Source organism: Mus musculus, chromosome 11 (genome assembly GCF_000001635.26).
Source record: "Mus musculus strain C57BL/6J chromosome 11, GRCm38.p6 C57BL/6J".
Taxonomy (NCBI): domain Eukaryota; kingdom Metazoa; phylum Chordata; class Mammalia; order Rodentia; family Muridae; genus Mus; species Mus musculus.
This window is the reverse complement of record NC_000077.6, coordinates 80962448-80986910: the sequence shown is the minus strand read 5'-3', so window position 1 is coordinate 80986910 and position 24463 is coordinate 80962448. Positions and strand designations below refer to the sequence as shown.

The 24463-nt window shown below is 47.1% G+C and overlaps 1 protein-coding gene across 3 annotated transcripts in view; it reads left to right on the top strand.

Moving 5' to 3' along the window:
* Positions 1-24463, top strand: part of Asic2 (acid-sensing (proton-gated) ion channel 2) — a 1088234-nt gene that overhangs the window by 981486 nt on the left and 82285 nt on the right. For all 3 annotated transcript variants that reach the window (NM_007384.3, NM_001034013.2, XM_006531996.4), the window contains exon 2: positions 15297-15447. In NM_007384.3, coding sequence (NP_031410.1) covers positions 15297-15447 — 151 coding nt within the window. The remainder of the gene's footprint in view (positions 1-15296; positions 15448-24463) is intronic.

Genomic DNA, 24463 nt, shown 5'->3' with positions numbered 1-24463 from the left:
AAGGCAGGCTGTAGAGGAGGCTGATGCAGGACCAGTCACTGAGGCCACACTCTACCCTCACAGGTGCTCACAGCTCAGTAGGCATTCTGACTGGAAGATACTCCACCTAGGTAGGCTTTCCCCGACTTACCCATTTCTGAAGAATTGCACCCTGCACCTTGATGGGCATGGGCCTGCATCTCCTGGATGGTCAGAAGCAGTCTTATTTCCATTTTCACTTCAGTGGCTCCTGAGCTCCCTGAGAGCTACATCCGCATCCATCTATGTGATCCCAGGCTCAGACACCCAGAGGTTTGAAATGTAGCAATTCCTAGTTAGATGTGATTTGAACTAAAGAATGTTTTGTCTTCTATTTTGAAAGCCTCCACGCACCTTAGAAACTTTGATATTTAAATCATGAGTCATGGTCCCGTGGTCCATGAGAACCACACTCATAAGAATCCAGCTGCCAGCCTCAGAGGAGATAGGAAAGCAAGAGTTGCATTAGCCCAACTGCAAAGCTAGTGAACGGAAGAATCGAGTTGTTTTAAGATTTATTTTTTAAAATTTTATTTATCTGTGTGTGCATGTATCTCTGTGTATGAATATATCCATGCATACAGGTGCCCATGGCATCCAGAAGAGGGTAACAGATCCTCTGGAGCTAGAGATAAAGACAGCTGCAAGCCTGCCCAGTATAGGTGCTGGGACCTGAACTCGGGACTCTGCAAGAACAGCAAGTGCTCTTAACTTTGGAGCCAACTCTACCATCCAAGAGTCACGATCTTCTTCCATAGTCTCTGATCTCCCTGAGATAGACCAGGAGCCAAACCTGTGGCAATATTTTAAAACATGTAAAGTCTTAATTCTGCTTCTGTCAAGCCAACGACACTTTCAGCTAACTGCCCCAAACAGAGTCCCCATGGCAGCGTGGCATTGCTTACCTCCATGTAAAGTGATAGAAAATAAGGTTCATTCACTCGCTAACCCTATCACAGCTCTTCCTAACAGCCAGAATTGCTGGACTAGACAAGCTGCAAGCCCCAGAGGAGAGGATGGTGGTGGTAATCTGCTCTGCCTACTATGGACCTGGGAAGAAAAAGGGCATCAAGCAGGCTGCCTCTCTTCCCACCAGATCCACACCCCACATGTCAGGAAAGCAGACACAAAGACTGAATATTCATGATGCGAGCCTTGCTGTTTCTCAACAGCTGAGACCAGACACAGGAAAGAAGTAGACAATAATGACATTCTTGGAGAATTTTCTAGAAGAGCTGAAGTAGGTTTGACAACAACAAAAAACCAGAGTCGCTGAGAATGTATGAGGATTTCAGAGCTGCCGCACTGCCTGGATAGTCACCTGTCTGACCTTTTCTTGATACGCTTTGACAATAAACCTGCCTTGGGATTGTTTTCTGCCCCGGCATTAATGGGAACATCTGCTTTTCCTCTGTAAACATCATAAACCATCATTCGGTCTCCACTGATGCATTGCTTCAATGCAGCCCTGAAGGATAGTGTGAAATTTCCCAGAAACACTCCATAACTCACTTGAGGGGGTCCTTCTTCCCCCACCCCCGTTCTCCACCTACACCGAAAGGAAACTCCAGCAGGTTCAATGAAACAGATGCAGGAATTGCCTTGTGATCTCAAGTCAGACTGGGTTATCCAGGCACAAGACACTCGGCATTCGGGGTATGGTGGCACACACATTTAGTCACAGCACTCAGAGGCAGAGAGGGCTGGGTCTCTAACAATCCGAGGCCAACCTGGACAGCATGCTGAGTTCCAGACCAGCCAAGGCTACATAGTGTGCCCCTGTCTAAAAACAAAAGGAACCACTCATGGCAGGAGGCTAAGCCTGGGATTGATACTAGAACAAAAATACCAGCCAGGGTGATACAAATTGTATCCAAGGAACGTTCCTGAAGGTAATCTAAGAAAACCACAGAAAGTAGCTATGAAGCAGGCATGGATTTCTATAAATTTAGCAGTTGAAATACAAGCAGTAATAGGTCTGGAGTCACTGGATCAGGAAAGCAGCTGAAGAGACCTGGCAGCGCTCACAATGACACCACTCTCTGTTTCAACCAGCTTGACTTGTAGCCCTCATGGCAGTGAGAACATCATGTGTTTGGCTGGCTGGCTTCTTTTAGCATCACACTCCCTAGAGTCTTCCATGCTTTCATAATTGACAGTATTTACTTCCTTTTGAAGACTGAATAGTATTTCATAATGCATAGATGGGTAGATAACAGGCAGGCAGGCAGACAGTCAGACAGACAGACAGACAGACAGACAGAGACAGCTCTCCCATTTTCTTTACCCAGTCAGTGCACTCCAGTTGATTCCACATCTTGGCTATTGTGAATAATGTAACATGGGAAGGCAGGTTGTTGTGCAACATATCACTTTAATTGCCATGACTATATACATAGAAATGGGGTCGCTGGGTCATATAGAAGCTCTGTATTTATTTTTTTGAGCCACATAAAATGGATGCACTAATTTTCACCCCCTTCAACAGTATTCAACGGCTTGCTTCTTTTTTTTTAATATCCTTGTCAGTACTTGCTATCTTTTGTGAGCATTAGACTAGCCATTCCCACAGGTGTGAGGTTTTAGCTCCTGTGGATTTAATTTGCATGTCCCTAATGACTCGTGGTAATGAGCACTTGTTTAAATATCTGATGGTCATTTGTCATAGTGGTTACAAGAGCCTGAGGAGGCTTGAAGAGGTAGGGAGTGGACCTGGAAAGAGAAGACATTAGGCCAAGTTTTAATCAGACATGATGGGTAAGTTCTGATGGTGAGTTGCACAGCTTGGTTACTGTTAAATACTAATGCACACTTCACACTTGCTGAGAGAGTCTTATAGGCTCCTGCTACAAAGACACAGGCATGTGAGTGATGGATATGTTAACGTATTGGATCCTTCCTACCACATTGCAAAACATCACATGGCATCACAGGATAACTTAGTGATTAGATCAAGTTTAGTTAGTTACAAAGGAGCTTAGGATGGGAACCACGCACCCAATTCACATTCAATAGGAGCTCAGATTTCAGAGTCGGGAGTAGAATTCCTATCAATAATAAAAATGCTAGCTAATTTTATCTACTTTACATTCTCTGCAACGCTCTTCCCATCCACTGTCTCCAGGGTGATGGGCACACAGACGGAGGCATGCCACTGAGTGTAGAGGGACTCTCAGCCTCCTCCTGATGCCCCAGCCTGCTCTGCCTGGGAGGAGGAGGCTGAGGCAGAGTAGGAAAGCAGAGAGTGGTAAATGGAGCAGAGATATGGAAATGGCAAGGGACAATGAGCATTTTGTGGCCACACTTTCTCCTTCCCTTTCTGTCTGAGCACCGGTCCTCCTAGAAGTGAGAACACTTCTCCTCGGCCCCAGGCCTACAATGGCTACATCTGATGGAGGACTCTGTACGGTCTGCTTTGGCCCATTAAAATGCACTCAGTTTAGTTGTCGTTTGCTTAATATTGTTTATTAATTGTTGAAAATTTCACACATGGATGATATTTACAGTACTTCTCCCCTATAGCCTTCCCAGATCCACCTCCAACCCTCTTGTCCCGTCTCAGCTTTGCGTCCATTGTTTTTTTTTTTTTAATAGCTAATCCGGCTTGTGCTGCTCATATTCTCTTGTGTGTTTTGCTATTCACTGGAGCACGGTCAGGCTCCAAGGGGCCACACCCTTAACGAAAACTGATTCCCCCTCCCCAAGAAGCCGCTGACCATCAATATTAGCCCGGAGTTGGCGTTTATGAGCCCCTCCCTCATCCACGGCAGAATGTTGACTGCATCCATCTGGTAACCTAAACCGCTGTGAGTTCATGAATGCAGGAATCCCACCGTGTCTAGAAGACACTGCCACATTCCAGTCCACCCCAACCTCTGGCTCTTACAATCTGTCTTCCTCCTCTTCGTTGACGGCCCTTGACCCCTGGAGGAGGAGATAATGTAGAAGTTTCATAGCAGCTGAGTTTCCTGCAGACACTTAATTGGTATCCACTACACAAGAAACGTGTCTGACAGAGTCTGAGAATGTCACTAATCTACAGGTAGAGATATGAGCTTTGAGGCAGTTTGATGCTGTCTCTACTTAGCAAAATAACAGTGGTACGCTTACCCCTGGGGCCTCTCCACTCCCCAACCACTGTGTCTTAACCAAATTTACAATACTGGCATGTTTCATCTTGTGGAGTGGGCCTTAAGTCAATAAAAGGGTGGTTTGCTACACCAATAAAATTCATGTCAAATGTGCTTTCTGATTTGACTTGTCTTGGTGCTCTAATAGGTTTGGCTGGGTGGCATCACAGTGATGGTTAGATCAAGGAGCCAGGCTGATCCTGAGCGATTCTAGAGCCAATTCCTCTCAGTCACAGCCCAGCTGCCTTAATCATTACCCTCGTCCCACATTTGAGTCATGCTTAACACTGTGCACAGCACCTAACATATAGTAAGTATTGCAGCCAGGATGATATGACGACACCCCCAACAAGGTCATTAAGTACCTACTATGTGCCAGCTATCAGATAAGGCTCTAGAAATCCAGAGATGAAAATAACCCAACTCCTATTGGCAATGGGAGATAGACAGTAGGGACCTCAGATAAATACCAGCAAACCTGTCCTCACATCCTGTTTGAAATTTCCATCAAGTCTGGGAGCCTGTTGGCCCCTCCCAAGCCAACCATGCTGCAGTCTGACCTAAAAGAACCTGGTACCCACTTCCCAAAGGGTAATCTCAGGTGGGACTCCATATGTGATTCCCTACTGAGTGGTGGGAAAGGGTTCTTCAGCAGTGGCCTGATATTTTGAATGTCCTTCCAGGAGAATGGCCTTGAAGGACTTGCTGGACTTCCCGGTGCTGTCAATGACAATCCACCCAGACAACACCTCTCTACGTTGTGTTGAACTTCGAGGAAGACACTCTGAGTTGCCCTGGCTCCCTTCATGCTATTGTCCCAAAAGACCACACAGGTGTCTGTTAATCAGTAGTCAGAAGTAGATTAATCTGTTCTAAATTCCCTGGTGGTGGCAGCATGAGTTCGTCGCTACTGCTCCTATGCTCTGAATTCTCAAATGAAAGACACACACACACACACACACACACACAGCCTTATATTCAGTATGTCTTAATCATTTCAATGGCTGGGCCACTCCCAATTTTTCATATTGCTAATGCCTCCCCTCTGATACTCCTGAATTATTACTTACTAAAATTTATATTCCACCTTTATACCCAATGTGGGGAGGAGTCCTGGGACCGCTGTTCTCCGACTCTTACATGATTGGAACTCTGTCCTCTACAGCTCTCAGGCCTACATCCTGTTCCTCTCCCATCATGGCGATTCTCCACTTCCTCTGTGTTCCCTGTCTGGGAACCTAAAAGTCCCACCTCTGTCTCCTTGCCCAGCCATTGGTCACCGGCAACTTTATTTACCAATCAAAGTCAACTGGAGGCAGAGACCCTCAGCCTGTTCCCTGTGGATGTGTGGGTTCTTGTAATCTTGGGAACCAAATTAACACAAGTAACATTACAACAGATCTACAACAGACAGGCCTGCCATCTTGTGATACTTCTACAAAGTGCTGAGTACCTTCCTGTGCGATCTTTAGCTTAGGGTTAGCTTAGCTCTAGCTCTCTGAATACCAGAAAGGCCCTGGCTGCACTTCAGTCTCAGGGGTAGGAGGTTAGAGATCACCAGTTCTTAACCATAAATATCACATGGCAATGGATGGGCTTCGGGAATGGTCATAGAGGGTCTCACAACCATACCATACATACAAATAACACTACAGTTCTTCGTCTTTTGCTATTGTTTTCAATTGACAAGTAATAACTGTGCATATTTATGGGATATGAAATGATGCTTCCTTGTATATATACATTGTGGATGATCATGTGAAATTAATTAGCATATTTTTCCTTGTGGTACAAAGATCTTAAGTCCTCTTTTTAAAAGCTATTTTTAAAATATGTGACATATTATTATTAATTGTAGTTATCATCCCTCTTTCTTTCGCGAAATGTTGTGGGCGCCAATGAACACGCCCCCTTCTCTCCTATCCACTGACACAGCCTTTTCTGACTACCATTCTACTCTCTGCCTCTGGGAACCTGACAAGTTCCACAAACAGCTGTGCCCATCACTCTCTGAAGCCTTCTTCTCACAGCTTCTCCACATAGAGTGGCCATCAGCAAGGCACTCCCTTGACTGAGTTTAACCTTTCAGAGTCTCCCAGCCTCCTCCTCAGCAAGCTAGGAGAATGGCACACCAAGGAGCTCTGGGGATCTTAGAGAGTGCTTGAAGAAGTTGGCACGGTGTCCACTCATGGCTCATGCTCGATGATATGACCGATGTTCTGAGAAAGAAGGCAGTCTCCTGTTGGAGAAATGTGACAGGAGAGAGTTTGTCTCCTCTCCTTCCCTCCCAAGATGAACATCTGCCACATGGAGGTGCTTTCATGAGTGTTTGCTAAAGTCATGTGTGTATGAGTGAGTGAGTGAGTGTGTGTGTATGTGTGTGTGTATGTGTGTGTGAATGTGTGTATGTGTGTGTGAGTATGCATGTGTGTGAATATGTGTATGAGTGTGTGTGTGTGTGTGTGTGTGTGTGTGTGTGTGTGTGTGTGTATGCACCTCTTTTCATATAGGTGTGGAGGCCTGAGGTCAACATTCAGTGTCTTCCTCAACTACTTCTCTACCTTAATTTTTTGTGAGATAGGGTGTCTCACAAAACCCGGAGTTCATCGATTTCACTTAGCCTGGCTAGCCAATGAACTCCTACAATCTACCTGTTTCCCCCTCCCAACTTCCACCCAACCCCCCACATTACCAGTCCTGGGGTCAGACACACTCAGTCACATCTGGCTCTTATGTGAGTGCTGGGGATTTGAACTCACGGTCTCATGATTACCCAACAGACACTTTCCTGACGTCGTACCTCCTCTGCTCCCAGTCCCCAGGATCATCTTTTTATTCTTCCTAGGGGAACAAGCACAGTCATATTTCTTAGAATACAATAAGTGGCCAAAACACCCTGCAGTAGGAACAAATAAATTAGCAAGCAGGTGCTGGGATAAGATACAGCCCGGGCCATCCCCAAGCTAACCAGCTACTGGACTCTGCTAATAAGTCTCTGCCACTGTGTTTCATTCCCAACACCTTTGCTGCAACTTCAGAAAACAAAAGACAGATATATTTTGTTTCCTGGAAGTCTGATAAAGACCTTTCACTTTGCCACTGTGTGAAATGTATTTGAAGAACTTCAAAGACAAAAAAAAAAAAAGAAAGAAATTCAATGATGAACTCTAACAAGCATATTATCTTGAAAACAGCCCAATGAGAAATTCCAGTGATTTCATTGAGAGGAAAACTGAATGGGGGTGGGGATGGGGGTGGACAAGGCAGGTTTTAGAGGATTTTTGGAGCCAGGCAACTTCATTTCCTTCAAGACAGGAGAAGCCCATTACCTAGAAAATGCCCGAAAGGTCAGTGTTAATGAGCAGGTTAGGAGGTTCGAAACTCGCAGGCTCAGCCATGTACTACCAGGTGGATGCTTCCATGGTTCCTAGGGGGCTTTTACATGGTATAACAATGTTTTCTGTGCTTTTAATTTGACAAAGACTGCGACTTTGTGGATCTCCGCCATCCCTGACCTTTCCCAGAAAGACCTCCACTATGTATATCCTATGATCTGTGGGTGGGCCAGAGTCCCCCAATGTGAGTTCATGCCAACCCAGATGCAGGCCCACCAGCTGGCCCCAGTAGCCCAAGTGTGGTGTCCCAGAAAGGATCCTCAATATGGTCTTCAGGTTTTGACAGGTGTAAACAGCTGGTCTTAGCCATCAAACCCAAGTCTGACCTCAAAATCTTCCTGAATAGCTGTGTATCCCAGGGCACGTCATTTCACCTCTCTGACCCTTAGACTCTGCCATGTAAAAATGAGAAGTTTGGAGGACTCTTGGTGTCTGGCACTTTTTAAAAAAGAATTCTTCTGCCTCTGAGATGGGTCTTTCCCATTGCCATATGGGAGAGCCTTAGGCAAGCACCAGGCTTGCCAGTCTGCTGGCCTCTGAGCAGGCTAGAAGAGGCGTGTCAATGTGAGCTACAGCTTTGAGAGCCAGTAAGGCAGAAAGCACAGACCTTTGGAATGAGAGAGGGACTTGTCCTGGCTTTTCAATGACCAGTTATATAGCCTGATTCAGCCTCCCTCTGGGCCTCGCCCTGCCTGTCTGGAAAGTGGGATTATACTACAGTCATCACAGGACAGAGTAAGGACAATAGGTACAGGGTCATTGTCACCTAATGCACAACGGGAAAGGGGATGGGAGCAAAGCCAGTCTACGGTTTGAGGGCTGCAGAAAGAATCTTTGGAGAGTTGGGGAGACTATCCCCACTCCCAATCCCATGCTTCATTGATTTAGAACTTCCCAGCTCCAGTAGGGGTTGACCACAGATCCTGCATCTGACTTAGTTGTTGAGATCCAAATGTAGACTTGACGCTGCTCTGTATATGTGAAAATACCCCCACTTCCCACGGGACTCTTTAGCCTCCAGAAATCCCATCAGCTGCCCTGGGCTTCCAGCTACAAGCTTAGCACTATTAAGAAATAAGTCAATGTCACGGGACTGTTTTCAGAATTACTTTAAGATGAAGTTGGTATGATGAGGAAGACACAGGGCAGGAGATTCAAGGCTCCGATTCTTCAGTTCATCCCAGTCTCCCACTTCTTGCAACCACAACCATGATTCTCCCTCTAGCGCATCTCTCTTCTGCTGAAAGGAAGAGCTCAGATCCTCTCTCTGCTGAGACCTCTAGTGATGGCTACTGTGTAACCAATCTCTCAAGCACAGCCGCTGCCATTGTCTGCACTAGGCCCTCCAATTATTCAAGGCCACAGACATAACAAGCTCTGAGTAAGCCGCTCTGACCCCATCCTGTCTGTCTGGAAAGCTTATGGTTCCCTCCTTTTAACTTTGTTACTAGAAAGATCTCAGACTCCATCTCTACAATAGTAAGAGAGTTGTGGCTGTAAGATTCCTCCTTCTCAGGATGGCTAGGGCCACATAAGGAAGAATGAGATAGACAGTACCTATAGAAGTGCCAATCAGGGGTAGCACCGAGCAGACTCAGGAGCTGCCAGCTTCCTTAGAGCCACTTAAAAAGTTGAAGGGGTTTTAGACACTGTAACCGAAGGGCAATGCATCCTGCATATACTAGCAATGCCCATTGTGGGCATGGGTTGCAGTCTCAGCTCATCTAAAAATTCTGGTTTAAAGCATGCACATTTCTTAAGTCTTTACAAACCAATCCAACCTCAAAGCTACTGTAGACTTCAGCAGTCAGCAAACGCATCCCTGCTAGCCACCAACGGGGCCGTCAGCTCTTACCACTAAGGCACAGAAATGCCAGGAAGAGTGGCAGGTCTGAAGAAGCAGGGAGCTTGGCCTGACAGTCTAGACTTAAATAAATTGTATTTTCTGCCCGGGGGCGATAAGGTGTAACACTGAAGCATATGTTACACTTATCCATCATTATGTCCTGAAATGGCGACGGAAAGCCGCATCTTGTCCCAAGTTTGTGGAGAAATTGTGCTCTGTGTAAATAGCTCAGCAGCCTTTGATGCTGAACCGAGAAGAAAATAATCCTCAGAAAAACTAGCCCGGAGTGGCAGACTCCACAGCCCAGGAAGGGAGGCAGTTGAGGCGTCAGCTGGTAGGCACTGTGCTCTTTCAGAGACCCCCGGGCTACAGCCATGAGGGTAACCATCTCCCTCATCATCTTAGCTCCTGAGAGGATTATTGGCTCTGGCGCCTTCACAGAGACAAAGATACCTGATGCATTAAAGAGAAAGCTGGGCAGGACAGGGGAGGGGAGGACTGGACAAGATTTCAGCATGAGCACTGGATAGAACCAAGTGAAGCCAGCCAGCTCCCAAGTGCTCCTGCTTGTGATAGGCAAGGGGAAGTGGGGAGGAGCTCATTCATTCACTCATTCATTCATTCATTCATTCATTCATTCATTCAACAAATACATACATCCTATCCTCTGGAAGTTTCTAGTCTAGGGGATGACATATCCAACAAAGAACCAACAATCTAGTTACACCCTGCGGCAGAGAAACACGAAGTCTGTGAAATAGGAAGGCAAGAAGGCTGAGCACAAGTAGATCTGGGAGCCAGAGACTGCGGTGGGTAAACAAGGCCTGTTAAGCTGAAACCTGATACATGCAAAGTATGTGAGGACGATATTCCAGAAAGAAGAAACAGCCTGTAGCAGAGCCCTGTGGGAGAAGAGCCTGCCAATCTCCTGGAACTGAATTGGTCGGGAAGTGTGTCACCTAGGAGGAAGGAGGGAGAAGGAGAACCTGCAGGGCACCAGGGAGTAACTGGGACTTGACCTTTGACACAGGAAGCTTTAGGCTTTGTCCTGCTGGATCTGTGGTATGTGACACTGTTCTTGCGCAACATGGACAAATGTTTAGTCACCCCAGACAGGGAACCAAGAAAAACGGGCCAAAAGCATGGATGTCACCACTGGTCAGACTTGGTGAACCAGTAAGTTTTATCGGGGTTACTTTTAGGAATGTGGGTGTGAGGTTACTTACAGGAGCAGAAATGACTCAGTGACAACTCCACTACCAAGAGCCCAACGAGGAATCAGTGACAGTTCACAAATGGTGGGAGTTGGGACAGTTAACACTGCTCAGCCTGCAGGCAGCTCAGCACCTTCAATGGAGTGTGGCTTTTGTAGGTAGTTCTGCAGAGCTCTGTTCTTCCAGGCTGCTTCCGGGTCTAACGGTTCTGGACTTGTCTGAGAGCGTCCCTCAGCAATCCTTACAGCCGAGAGGGGCCTGCTCAGTTTCACAGACTTCCCGAAGCCCTTTTGAGGTGTTTACTTGCAGTCTTAATGAGTTTCCCTCGCAGGATGGAGGGTTTCACCTCCCCTTAGAACATCCAGTTGTTTTACATTCCTGTAAACATCGTAATGGGCTTCTCTCCAAGATGGAAGGTTTTTAGCTTGGAGGGAACCTCAGCACAGTGCTTGCCTTGAGGAAGAACTTAGCCTCCATGGGCCATCAGTTGGCCGTCAGAGTTGACAATGGTCAACTTGGCTCCCAACCCTTATCCAGTCTTCCAGGTCAACTCACACAGGCACACTGGAGAATGTGCCCCAGTATCCTTCCCCCAGGAGGAAGGGCAGGAAAGATCGGCCTGACGTGAAGGCACTGGTACGAATGAGGACCCAGCCTGGCAAGGGCCTGGCAAGATTCAGAGTGTAAATTTTGGTGTACCCTACCGTAAGGGACTTCCCACCCCCTTCTTTGCAGAGAAAGGCTATATGTATAGCTTACCGGCTTCAGCTCCCTCTGAGTCTGTAGGACAGACAACCAGCAGCTAACACAAGTTCACATGGGAAGGACCAGAGAAAGCCCCAACATCCTGTCTCCTCTTGTCAGTGGGGAAAGGACAGACATATCAACAGGATGCCCATGTTCCACTTGGACATGGCCTCAATGGGTAACCTAGGGCAGCTGACAATCTCCCCGTCTTCTTGTCCTTATCTGGAAAGGGAGGCAGGTGGATGAGAGGGTCTCCGAGACCACACTGCGGTCTCACACTCCGGCCTTCTCTTTTGCTCAGGGCTGGAGAGGTCGCTTTATCAGAGTCATTTGACCCAGCACATCTGTGGTAGGGCTAGGATGAGGGTTGACTTCAGAAGTAGTACATTCTATCCCCAGCCCAATATTCTAAAGGTCAAGGGCTAAACAGTGGAGGAAGAAAGACGTTAACTGGGGAATCTGGCACGTGCAGTGCTCAGACACTAATGCTGGAATTTACTTTTACTTTTACCAACAAATCTCTTCGTGTGGGGAGAGGCCAAGTGTAATTATGGGCAGTTTTCAAGACTGGCTGTTTACAGAGTGTCTACATAGATGAAAGGAAAGAAAGGGACTCTGTTGAAAGGCTGCGGATGTCACTCCTGACATACTCAACAGCTTGCAATGGATGTGCTAACTCTGAAATGCTCTGCTCATTACAGTGGCCCTACAAACATCTCTCCGGGGGACAGGTTCATTAGCTGAGTTCAATCACAGTGTGCAACAGCAGGAGAACATTCAGTTCTTAGGCAAACTGTTTGCTCTGGACTTGGTCTCACTCCAGCTGTTCTCTCCTACCATGAAGCTGCGAGACCAACTCGGTCATCCTCAAATGGTACAGCTAGCCAGTGATTTGGAGTCATTCTATACGGTGGAGAAGATGTAGGCCTGATATTTTTGCAACTACTCTTATTTCTTGCACATAATAGGGACACAACCACTTGAATAATGACTGGCTGATAAAAACCAAGCAAAGCAGAAGAGAGGGGAAGGTGCTTGCTCCTGGGATGTGACCCAATGACCCAGACCCTTGTGTTCCTTCCAAAACAGCACACCCAGTGAGAGCATGCGTGCTAGACAGACATGGATTTGAATTCCAGCTTCTCTTATTACTAGTTGTGAGATGTTAATTGGGCCTTGGTTTCCACCTCTACACAATGGGAGCAGCAATATCCATTCATGGTCACAGCTATGAGGGCTAAATATGGTTAACAGGCCAAAGTCCAACACCGTGACTGACCGATGGTACCCTCCATATTCTTCCCATGTGACCCTCAAGAGGTCCACCAAGAGGCAGTCCCTGGTGCTGCTCTTGGCTCTCAATCTGTCCCTGACTGATTGACAGGGAACCAGAGGGAGGTGGCCTGCATCCAGATCTCAGTGGCTGCAGGAATCCAATCCAGTCGTCCTGGCTCTCTTCCAGCCAATCTTGCCAGATGTATTCGGCTTCAGCTCGAGGTTGCAAAGTGGTTATATAACTATGTTAAAAAAGAAAAGAAAAAAAAGCTAGCATTTACATAAAGTTCATAGTTTTCAGAGCGTTTTTTTTGTTGTTGTTTTGGTTTTTTTTGCATGGATAATCTTATCTGATATCTCAGTAACCTTGAGAAGCCGCAGAGGCCTAGACTAGAATCCCCATTTTATGGATGGAGGAATCGTGGCTTGAAGGGTTTACTTGGTTCATTCAATACCAAAATACAGAGAGACAGCATGAAAACTTGGACAAAGGTCTCTCATCCCTTGCCCTGGACTTTTTCCACATGACATCTTTATGGTCATGCTTTCATCGGGCAAAAATAGAGCAGACCTGTGCTGCATGCCAGAAAGGAGCTCCGATTCAGAAGGTAAAGGCATTAAGTTCAGAAAGCAGCTCCATTTAGTGAGGTGTGATGGTAGCTGTGGGGAAGACATAAGGTGAGGCAAGAAAGCCTGGAGGTCTTCCTGGAGGAGGAGAACCATCAGTCCCATCTTCAGGACAGTGAGTGGTTACCCAGGTAGCGAATGATGAGCAGAAGGACGGGTGCCAAAGGCAGCAAGGGGAGGGCAGAAGTGGGCGGAGCATCAGGCTATGCTCCCATGCCACAGATGATTTGCTCTGACGCTACCACCAGTTTCTCACCCATCTGCTCATTTAATATATATGTATGGTATCTGTGTGAGCCACTGCAGGAAGCTGCGTGCATGCGCAAGCAGATGTAGTCCCTGAAACCATGGACTCGACCATTCCATGATGCCTATGGGCTCTGGCGGGAGGCAAGAGGTCAGAAGGTACATGAATCAGGCATTGTAGAAGGCTGGGCTAAGAGGACATAGACTTTAACCTGAAGGAGATGGCATACTTTGATAGATTTTCTGCACAGGACCAACACAATCAAGTTTCAATTTCAGAAAAACGAGCTTTTAGGGTGGCCAGAGAGAATCGTCTGGACCTCCTCAAGCCAGCTAGGAAACCAGAGTATTGGCGGCAAGCAAGGGCTGAGTCCTAAAGTCCAGCAGGATGGGATACAGATGGCTTCATTCAAGGCAGATATGGAGAGAGTATGGATGGGCCTTGCTGGCTGGTGGTCTTAGTCAGGGTTTTACTGCTGTGAACAGACACCATGACCCAGGCAGGTCTTATAAAGGACAACATTTAATTGGGTTGGCTTACAGGTTCAGAAGTTCGGTCCATTATCATCAAGGTGGGAACATGGCAGCATCCAGGCAGGCATGGATCTTCATTTGAAGGGAAGACTGACTTCTAGGCAGCTAGGATAAAGGACTTAAGCCCATGCCCACAGTGACACATGTACTTTAACAGGGCCACACCTTCTAATTGTGCCACTCCGTAGGCCAAGCATATTCAAACCATCACACTGGTTATGCATGGAGCAAGGAAGAGAAAGACTAGACACTGAGTCAGAGGATCTGGCCCAAGCCCCTTGACAAATTCATGCTATTCTCCATGGTGGGGACTCTGGGAACTGTTGGTTGAGGGAGTGTGTAGCTTTTTCTGGGGAAAGGTGAACAAAGGTCTATTCAGTCAGGTCAAGAACTGAAAACAGGGCAGGAGAGATGGCTCAGTGGTTAAGAGCACCGACTGCTCTTCCGAAGGTCCTGAGTTCAAATCCCAGCAACCACATGGTGGCTCACAACCATCCGTAATGAGATCTGACGCCCTCTTCTGGTGCATCTGAAGACAGCTACAGTGTACTTAGATATAATAATAAATAAATCTTAAAAAATAAAAATAAAAAAAAGATCTGAGAAGGGAGCTGGCAGTGACGGCTCAGCCAGAAAAGCATTTCTTAAAAAAAAAACTGAAAACAAAGAAAAGTTCCATCCAAGAGCAGCCTGTGCCTTGTAAGTTTCATTACCTCCTAACTCTTAATGCACCTCCCTCCAGCCTTCAGAAGAGAATGTTTCTGGTGTGGAAGAAAGAGCTATGTACATAAAAAATTAGAGCAAGACCTGGGCCTCTGGAACAGGCTGAGTAACAGAACAGGCTGGGCATCTGGGCAACATCTGGAAGCCCTTTATCAGAAGTGGTATCAGTGAGTCTGCAGCCCAGGAAGGAGCTGGAAGGTTGGAGGATGCCCTGGAGGGTCAAGAGTTTTAAGATGATGATTAACGTTTGGAAGTGGGTGGTACTTTCAAAGGGAGTGGCCAGAGGGTGGAGAGATCACACACCATCCCAGTGGGGTGCCCACGCTTCTTTTTGTATACCAAAATCCTACTTAGCAAAATCCAGCCATCAGACAAGATAAAGAATCATTGGAGAAATCTTTAGTGTGTGTGTGGGAGGGGGGGCGCTAAGGTAAGGGCTGTGGGGGCTCTGACCTGCTGGGGGCATTCTAGGGTCTTGCTCATCCTTCAAGGTCAATGTGACGTCACCCTGTGCTTTTCTCTTTCTTTCTCTCTCCTCCAGGTGTTTACAAAATATGGGAAGTGTTACATGTTTAACTCAGGCGAGGATGGCAAGCCTCTGCTCACCACGGTCAAGGGGGGGACGGGCAACGGGCTGGAGATCATGCTGGACATTCAGCAAGATGAGTACCTGCCCATCTGGGGAGAGACAGGTGAGCTGGGCCCAGAGTCTCTGGAACTGGGGGGTGGTAATAGATGTAGGTTTCCCTCAGAAAGGCTGGTGTGAGCCGGGTGGGCTGCTCCCCAACAGAACAGATGTTTTATGGCAGACGGTGAGGATGTCCCTTGCATAGTTATTTATACCTTAGATTCCTCCAGGTTGGCGCAGGTAAAGAATGTGAGTCCTGGGGAGGGAAAGGAGATATGGAGGAAGGACCAGATGTGGTTGGGTGAGTGAGTGGCTTGATATGGGGAGAAAAGGGTGAAATAGACTGGCATGATCCTCTTGCAGCCATCCCTAATACCAGATCCAAGGAAGAAGTCCAATGAGAAGAATACTAGTATATGCCTGGGGGGCAAGTAGAGGAGGCTATGAGGTGTTGGGAAATCAATGGACATGGATCTGGAGACATGGAAATGCCTGTGTAAGGCCCTGGGGCCTTGTAGGTGCCTGTTTCAAGCATCCATTCGTTTTACTCTGTAGTATATCGTTAGCAATCAAAGAGTGTTACAGGGGAAAAGACTAAGTCATTGATCACAACCTAGTAAAACAAAGAAATACAGCATGGCAGAAAGGGGACCTAAAAAGGCCTCAGTGTACACGGGGGATTTGAATGGGGTCTGGAGATCGTCCTGAGTCATCTGGCTGAGACTAATGCCGTCACAAAGGTGTCCCTAAGAGGAGCACAGAGAGGTCAGTCAGAGGAAGAGCCAGTGTGATGTGCCATAAGCCAAGGAATGCAGGAAGCCTCTCGAACTGTACCAGACAGAGAACATCAAGATGTGTCCAAGCATAATAGCCAGAGACAAATGGGATCCACATCATAGTGATAACACACACCTGGCCTCAGTGGCTCTCCTTAGTTATGGAGAGACTCTATAGTCACGTTCTTATATTCCCCACTCTGGAACTTCTTGACCTGAGCCCCCATCATCCAAATTGCTCTCAGCATTGTCTTCTATGATCCTACTCATATGGCCCATTAAACTCCACTTAAAGCATTCAACTTCTTTCCTAATCCAAAGTCCTAAAGTCCACATCCCACCAACAATCAGCCTGGTCCAGCCTGTCACAGCAATATCCTGCTCCCTGGTACTAACTTCTGTCTTAGTTATCGTTCCATCACTGTGAAGAGATACCATGACCACCACAACTCCTAGAAAGGAAAAGCATTTCATTAGGGCTGGCTTACAGTTTCAGAGGTTTAGTCCATTATTATCATAGCAGGAAGCATGACTGTGCAGGCAGACATGATGCTGGAGAAGGAGCGGAGAGTCCTTTATCCAAATCTGCAGGAGACAGGAAGAGATACTCACTGCTCTCCCCCCTCCCCCTCCCCCCTCCCCTCCCCCCTCCCCCTTCCCCTCCTATGGCATACTTCCTCCTGCAAACCCAAGCCTCCTGATCCTTATTAGTTCCATTCCCTGAAGAGTAAATATTTACACATACAGATCCACAGGGTGGGGGGAGTGGGGAGGGAAGTGGGGTAGGGAGGGCTGGGAGGGGGGCATCCTTATTCAAACCATCACAAAGAGGGCTGCTGATCGAATGAGATGAACCTTCAGGGACCACTACAGAAGAGAGAGTAGAGAGTGGATCCAACAGAAGGGAGAAGCCTGAACCTTCAGGCTGGAGCTGAGGAAAAGAGAGAGGCCAGAAATCCCTGACCAGGTTTTGCTGCTCCACTCTATAATGGCTCCCATTGTGGAATAGCCTGAGACCCATTTTCTTCCTAGCCCTGCCTTCCAGTTCCACCCTGAAGATGGTCCACTGCAAGGACAAGCACTCTCCCACAGCGGAACTGACTCTTGCTCCCTGGCACCTGGAACTGTCTCCTGGCTCCTCTTACTAGAGTGCCCTGTTGGGGAGAAGTGACAGTGGCCATTGACCACACCCACATGATGGCTACCTCCCGCTGAGACCTTAAATCCCCCTCTCCCATGTGCAGCAGGATGAAGCCTGTTTCCACTTAGCTCTGATGCCCCTGAGCTGGTCATCTGGACCCAGCTTTTTAGAACATTTTGAGGCCAGGCTGAATATTTGGACCATGAGACTTCTAACCTCCTAGCCCTGAGTCCTGGAGGTAGGTTCCCAAAGGGTATCATTTCTTGCAGCTGCCAAGACATTTCTGGTTATTAAGAACTAGGGAAATCAAATGAGCAATGAAAGCCTGACTTTGCAGAAGTGAGTCCTCTCCTCCCGTGTTAAGTTGGGAGGTGCTATCCTGATTCCTTAGTACAGGAACAGAAACACATACACAGACAACTCACGCACACAATGTCAGACCCTCCACCACAGACATCCTCACGCAGCTCAACTCCTTACATCAACAGGGCCTTGAACCTGAATACCAACCACTGGTAGAAAGGACTCTGCTGACAGAGGGCTTTGTTACCAGAGCCACCTAGGAAGTCAGCATCCTACCTCCTTGACATAAGTGATAAATGAACCGCATAGGTCTTCCATGCTGTGCCAACCTGCTTGCTTTCCAGAGGCTCAGAGTGAAACAATGATGTGTTTGACATCATATGGTAAGTTCACACCTAAGCCCTCTGTGTTCTGACCCAGGCTTGACCATGATGTCCCTAGGTGAGATGAAGAACAAGCCCCATATCTAGTGCAGTGCAGGGATTGGGTTATTGTCAAAGATGCAGAAGTTGCAAGCCAAAAGCCCTACCTTTTTAGAAGCAGATTAACTCAATCTTGTTCTAGCCAGGAGTTCTTTTGAGGTTGGATATTTGGGAGAACACCTAACAGCAACTTGAGGCTCTAAAGATTATGGGTAGAAGGTAGGTGGAGGTCAAAAAAATCTAGTTAGAGAAGAAACTGATGAGCACTGTGTGGTAGAACTTCCTAGGATCCTGAGACTGTTCCCTGTGCTTTTCAGTATGTTATCTGCAGCTAGGGAAAATGAGGAACTAAAATTTTAATATTACCTTTTTAATATATTAATGTAAAGCTAAATAGCCCCAAGGGCCTTATGCTACCATATTGTGGAGCAGTTAGCATATTGGAATACAGCTTCATCAAGCTCTGGTTGGTTCTGTTCATTCTTGTCTCCATAGCCACCTCTCACATTCCTCTGCCCCACCCCACCTTGGCCCTTCCCCTCACTATGGCCTTGAGTGGCAGGCAAAGTTCCTTGTGCTCACTAAAGGCAGTTGAGATTAAACCCCTTCCCCAAGGCCACCAGTTGGAACTCCTGAAGTCTTATGTCAGACCTTCCTCCATTGTATGTTTCTTCAGGCTGAGAGGCCACTGAGTAATGACTGCTTCTGAGAGACACTGATCATTTATTATTTCGGTAAATTGCTTATTTCCTGGGTGAGTCCCACATGGGCGGGAATAAAGTCAGTACACCCACTGAAGGATGACAGATGAGCTTCAATGGGAAGGGACACTTGTCTGTGAAGCTACCTGAGTAGGGACAGATAACGAACTGCTTGGCTGTTGGTTTTGAGATCAGTGAGCAACAGCACTGCCGCAACCATCTAGAAACAACCTTCCTCCATCCTGGAGGAAGGATCCCAGGTCCCTATGGAAAGAATTTGGGTGATGATGGAGGAAAAAAGAAGTGTGACAGCTAGGGGAGTGGCTACAGTGACTCTTGGGGTAGTCGCCATAGTGACTGCTGGAGGCGTGGGCACAGTGGCTGCTGGGGTGTGGTCACAGTGACTGCTGGGGTGTGGTCACAGTGACTGCTGGGGGTGTGGCCACAGTGACTGCTGGGGGTGTGGCCACAGTGATTGCTGGGGAAGTGGCTACAAGTGGCTTAACGACCCAGACAGTGTAATAGAACAGAGAAAATGGCAAGAGGTGAACCAGACCCAAGATCAACTCTAGCCCTTCCACTTCTAGCTGTGTGTCATGGAACAAGTTAAGAAACTTCGGTTTCCTCGTCTGCAAAGCAGAGATGAATAAAAACTGAAATGCACTGGCCAGTTGTGAAAGGCTGAAGGCCTCAGAGGAGAGCTCTCCTCACACTCCACAAGAAAGGACAACCTAGAGATCCCACAAGTGTCACAGGGGTCCTGAAGGCCCTTCATATCAAGGGTGCCCCCTCCTTTGGCACCCTTGTCTTGCCCTGTGGACAGCTTCATTCTCAGAAAGTAAAAAGAAGCAAAGAGGGATTGAGGGCCCTCCTCTGAGTGTAATTCCAACCAATGGAAGGGCACAAGATTGGCAGACCATTATCAACACATGTGATGAATAAGGAAAAGGTAGCCTGTGTGGCTTGGTCCTTAGTAAATAGACAGTAACTCCATGAAAATGATCACAAATGGCCCTTCCACCAGGCTACTAATGGCCCACATTAAGGAGCCCAGGGCATCAAACATCTCTAAGTGGGGCACCCTGTCAATCTCCCGTTTTGATGTTGCATGTGAACCTAGACAGGGTGTCCCAAAAGGGGTTCTGTGAAGCGTCAGAAGTTTGAAACTTTACATGTTCCGCATATAAAAAGGATCTGGGGTCAGAAAGGAATCTAGGAAGCCCTGGGTAGGCAGTGGGAGGCATCTTTATTCATTGCAGGGATTCTTTAATATGCCACATCATGAATCTCCAAGACAGAAATATTGTACGCAGCATTTATTTTCTAAATGCCTTTGGCCATGGAAACCTCCTTTGCTATAAAGGAGCTCGCAGAATATACTTCTGGAAAAAGCCATCCTAGACCAGAGAAGTACAGATTTCGTGGCCAGAGTTTTCTAACAAAAATTAAATTGAAGACAGGTGGGAGGTTGTTAAAAATGAAACTCTGTGTAGATACCTCTGAGTCACTTCAAAGATAAAAGAAATAGGCAGTGGGTTATCTGGGTTGCACATGAGAGGAACCTGAATCAAACAAGCTTAGGCATCAAAAGAATTGTATTGCCCTCGGAATCTGAGACAGGCTTCAACAATCAGCCAGCGGGAGAATAGGGCTGCAGCTCAGAGAGTGCTGTGACCAAGGGCACCTGTACCCTGGGTGTTCTCGCCTGCCTCTCTCCAAATCCTCACCCTTCTCCCTCACTAGACACAGGCTTTTTCTGTGCATATACGTATCCATGTGGCTCTCAATAGTCACTAAGTTTTTATGTTTCAGAGCCTACCACATTAGCCAAACTACTCTGATTGCACCACTGATCTGCCCGTTTAAAAAAAAAAAATACAAAACAAACCAAAACAACCCATACACAACCAAGAAGGTAGTTATTGGTCCACTTGAATTGAGTGACCTACCCCTGGACCAATCAGCAGTGAGTAGGGGAGTGCCCTTCTAGTGGAGACTGCAACACTTTGGCAAAGTTGGGTGAGGGGTGGGAAGGGAGTCCCTCCGGAGAACTGTGCTGATGATGGAGGAGGTGGACCAGGAAGAGAGATGAGAGGGGCTGAGTCTGAAGAAATAAGAGTCTGTGCTTAGGGAGTTTCAGCTCTAAGTGCATGTGCTCAAAGACCGGAGAGATAACAGCCAGGCGCCTTCTTCCCAGATCTTCGTTTTGATGCAAAATACACTGTTGTAATCAAATATAATCTGCTTTGATTTTTCCAAATCCTAGTGTTAAGTATGCATGAGTGTGATATTATATCAGATATATTTCTGAGCAGAGGAATTATTTTTTGAAAGCTGTTCTGAAGCACGGAAAAGCCAGCCCTCATCATCCCTTGGGTCCTACCCACTTCTAATGCCTCCTTCGTTGACTTGACTTTGAATATACTTGGCTTACCTTGATGCTTCAGGAATATTCCAGGACTGTCTTCCTTCAGAGGATCTGGATTTGTTATTCACTTTGCTTATAATCCATTACTCAGATACCTACATGGCTAATTGCCTTCTCTGCCCAGTTTTTGCTTAGTTATCACCTACTGGGTGGAGCCTAAATACCTTGGGTACTGTTTTTACAATTGTGACACCACCACCACCACCCTACTCTCACTACATTTCTCTTAGCTATTCAACTGACCCTTGCATCCTTGGTGTATCCTGCCTTCCAGTGTGCTTGCTACATGATTTACTTTTGGCGGGGAAGTGGGGAGGATGGGAAGGGACTGTCCCTTCCCACTAAAGTATATGCCCCTAGAGGTCTTGGATCTTGAATCTCATGGGAAAGTAAATATTTGTTGATGGAGGAGGAAAAAAAATCACTTGAATTATGCATAGTGCCAGAGCCAACATAGGGAAGAAACAAGCATTAATGATCAGCTACTATGTGCCACACACATTCTGTCTCATGACCCTTTCTTGATCCCCTGGTAATGAGGTATTACAGCGCCAAGTGAAACATGAAGAAACAAGGTCCCAGAGAGGTTGAGTGAGCTCCCCAAGGGCTGCCTAGTTAAGTGGATGAAGTAGCTGAGCGAACCATATCGGAAGCTCAATGCAGCAATGCCCCATCCAGCAAAAGCCTTTAATGTGCAAATTGTCACTGTGAGAGTGCTACTGAGAAACTAGCTCAGGAGGCGTGGCTTGGGTGATGTCTCTGGAAAATGAATGACACATGGCGATAGGCCTGCTCAGCCCCCTTTGCTATCTTCTCCGCTTGTCTTTCTGAGTGGAGTCATTATGTTGAAGGAAGGCTTTAGCATGCTCCCCGCATAGAAAAGAGATGAGAGCAGAGCTTCTCTGGTTTGTCTGGAGATGGAGATGCCAGTCTGTTTCTCTCCCTTGTTCCCAGTGGCCAACCCTAGTCCTCCCTGAGAAGCCAGGGGATTCAAGGGAACCCAGTTTGAAACCCACTGGATGGAAGGCTGGTGATATGGATTTGCCAGTAAAGTGCTTGTCTTGCAGATGTGAAGACCCAGGTTTGGTACCCAGACACCATAGAAAAACCTTGGATGTGCTGCCACAAACCTACCATCCCAGAGATAAAGAGATGAAAAGCGGAGATAGGCATATGGAAGCTTGGAGTAGCCAGCTAGCCTCGCCTCATCTATGTGGGGATGGTTACAGCCAATGAGAGACCCTGTCTTATCTAAAAGGTAGAAGGCTCCTGAGGCACAACACTAGAAGTTGTCCTCTGAGCTCCATATGTGAAGCCACACCCACACCCATACATACACTAATATATCAAAGCAAAGCGTTAGAGCGGAAGCGAAGGTTACTGATATGAACATGGTAGTTGGTTGGGTCTATGGCTGTGTGTTGCCTAGAGCGCCCCTGTATCCTCATCCTCCTGCTACGATGGATGGAGAAAGGAACTCCCAACAGATCTGGGGAGCAGCTGGACCTCAGGGCAGCAGCCAGCGGAGACTTCTGTATAAGCACATTAGGCTGAATCCTATTTATGAGACACTCCCTCCCAAAGCCTTCCCAAAGAACAAGGAAGACACTGTCTTCAGTAAACTCACAAGGACAATGCCAGGTGGAAGACAGAAATCAGAGCGACTGCTGGTGACTGATTTGGACGTTAACTAGACAAGTCAACTAGGGACATATCATAACTACCACAGAACCCCAAAATGACCTAGTTATCCCCTAAACCCCACAGATTTATCTCTCCCACCCCAGAAGGTGACACTGAGGCAAATGGTCTGGACTTGGGGTGGCCAGGCCCGGCAGACCACAGGGTGAGGTGATAAATGGGAAATTACACAGGAATCAAAATCCTACTTACTGAGAAGGGAACTCTTAACCAGGCTTATCTCCTGCACACCCCTCCACACAGAGGTCTGGGGACCCCTGCAAGCCAAGTCAGGGTGCCTAAAGGAGCTCAGACATAATGACCTAGTTAGCTCCGTGCCTGTGTGACATCTCTTGAAAAGCCCCCAAACCTACACAAGGGAAGTCTACGAGCTCTAAGTATCCTTTAAGCATAAGTGGACAAACAGAGCCAGGTATATGAGAGATGCCACTAACTTAAGGACCCAACAACAAGCAAATAAAAACGCATGAGATAGAGAGTATTGCTAACAGCACAAGCTGTAGAGCCAGGCTGCTGGGGTTCAAATCCCAGCTATGCTGCTTCCCAGCTGTGTGGCCTGAGGTGAGGTATTTAGCTTCTCTGGGCATATTTTATCACCTCTAGATTGGGAATGACAACATATACTCTATTTTGTTGTTAGATCGGTTGAAATGTGAGTTAATACAAATGATGGGTTTAGAAAAGTGCCTTGGTCCTATTAAGTAATATATAGTATTTAATAAATGAAAGCATAAAGATGCACAAACAGACAGAAGCATCAAAATGATTTAATTAACATCCCCGGGAGAGAGAAGAAGCAATATCACATCCACAGATGCACAGGGTGATAGTAAAACAGGGCATTTGGGGAGGGAGAAGAAAAAGTGAAAATTAAAGCATGATTGCATATATTAAAACGCAATCTGTAAGGGGGCTGGAATTTAGTTAGCAATTCTACCCCAGAAGTGAAAATTACAAGACCAACAGATGTAAATGGGAGAGAAGAAAAACATGAAAATTAAAGAATCAGTTCAGAAAAACCCAACATCTCTATAGGGGGAATTCTAGAATGACAGAACTGAAGGACCAGGGGCCATGCATGGGGAAGAAACTGATGCTACCCATCCCCCGCTGAAGGACATGAGCATCCAGGCTGCAGGATACCAAGTCCTACCTGTGGTGGGGACGAAGCACAAAGGCCAAGACACAAACTTGCAAAATCTAGACTAGAGGGGGAAAAAATGGTTGTCTTCCTGGACTCTGGAATCAGATCTACACACAGGAGGCGGGGCATTTCTGAAGGAGAGGTCAACACCCTTCTTGTCCAACACAGAATTCTACATTCAGCAGATTGTAAGTGTGACTCGAGGGGAGAACTGGGTTTCAGAACAACTCGTGTCTCAGGTGACTCCTGCTAGACGTTACTGAGGGATGAGAGAGAAAAAAGCCAGAGAGAAAAGATAAAGTGAGGACCTGGGAACAGAGAACTTTGCTGAGCAAGAATTCCAGGTGTGAGTGGAGAAAAGGGGGCAGCCGGTGAGGAGAGAGCTGTGAGTCCAAAACACAGCAGGCAGCTGTGGGCTCCAGGAGGGACCACATTTGCGGAGCTGGCCAGTGTCCTGAAAGGCA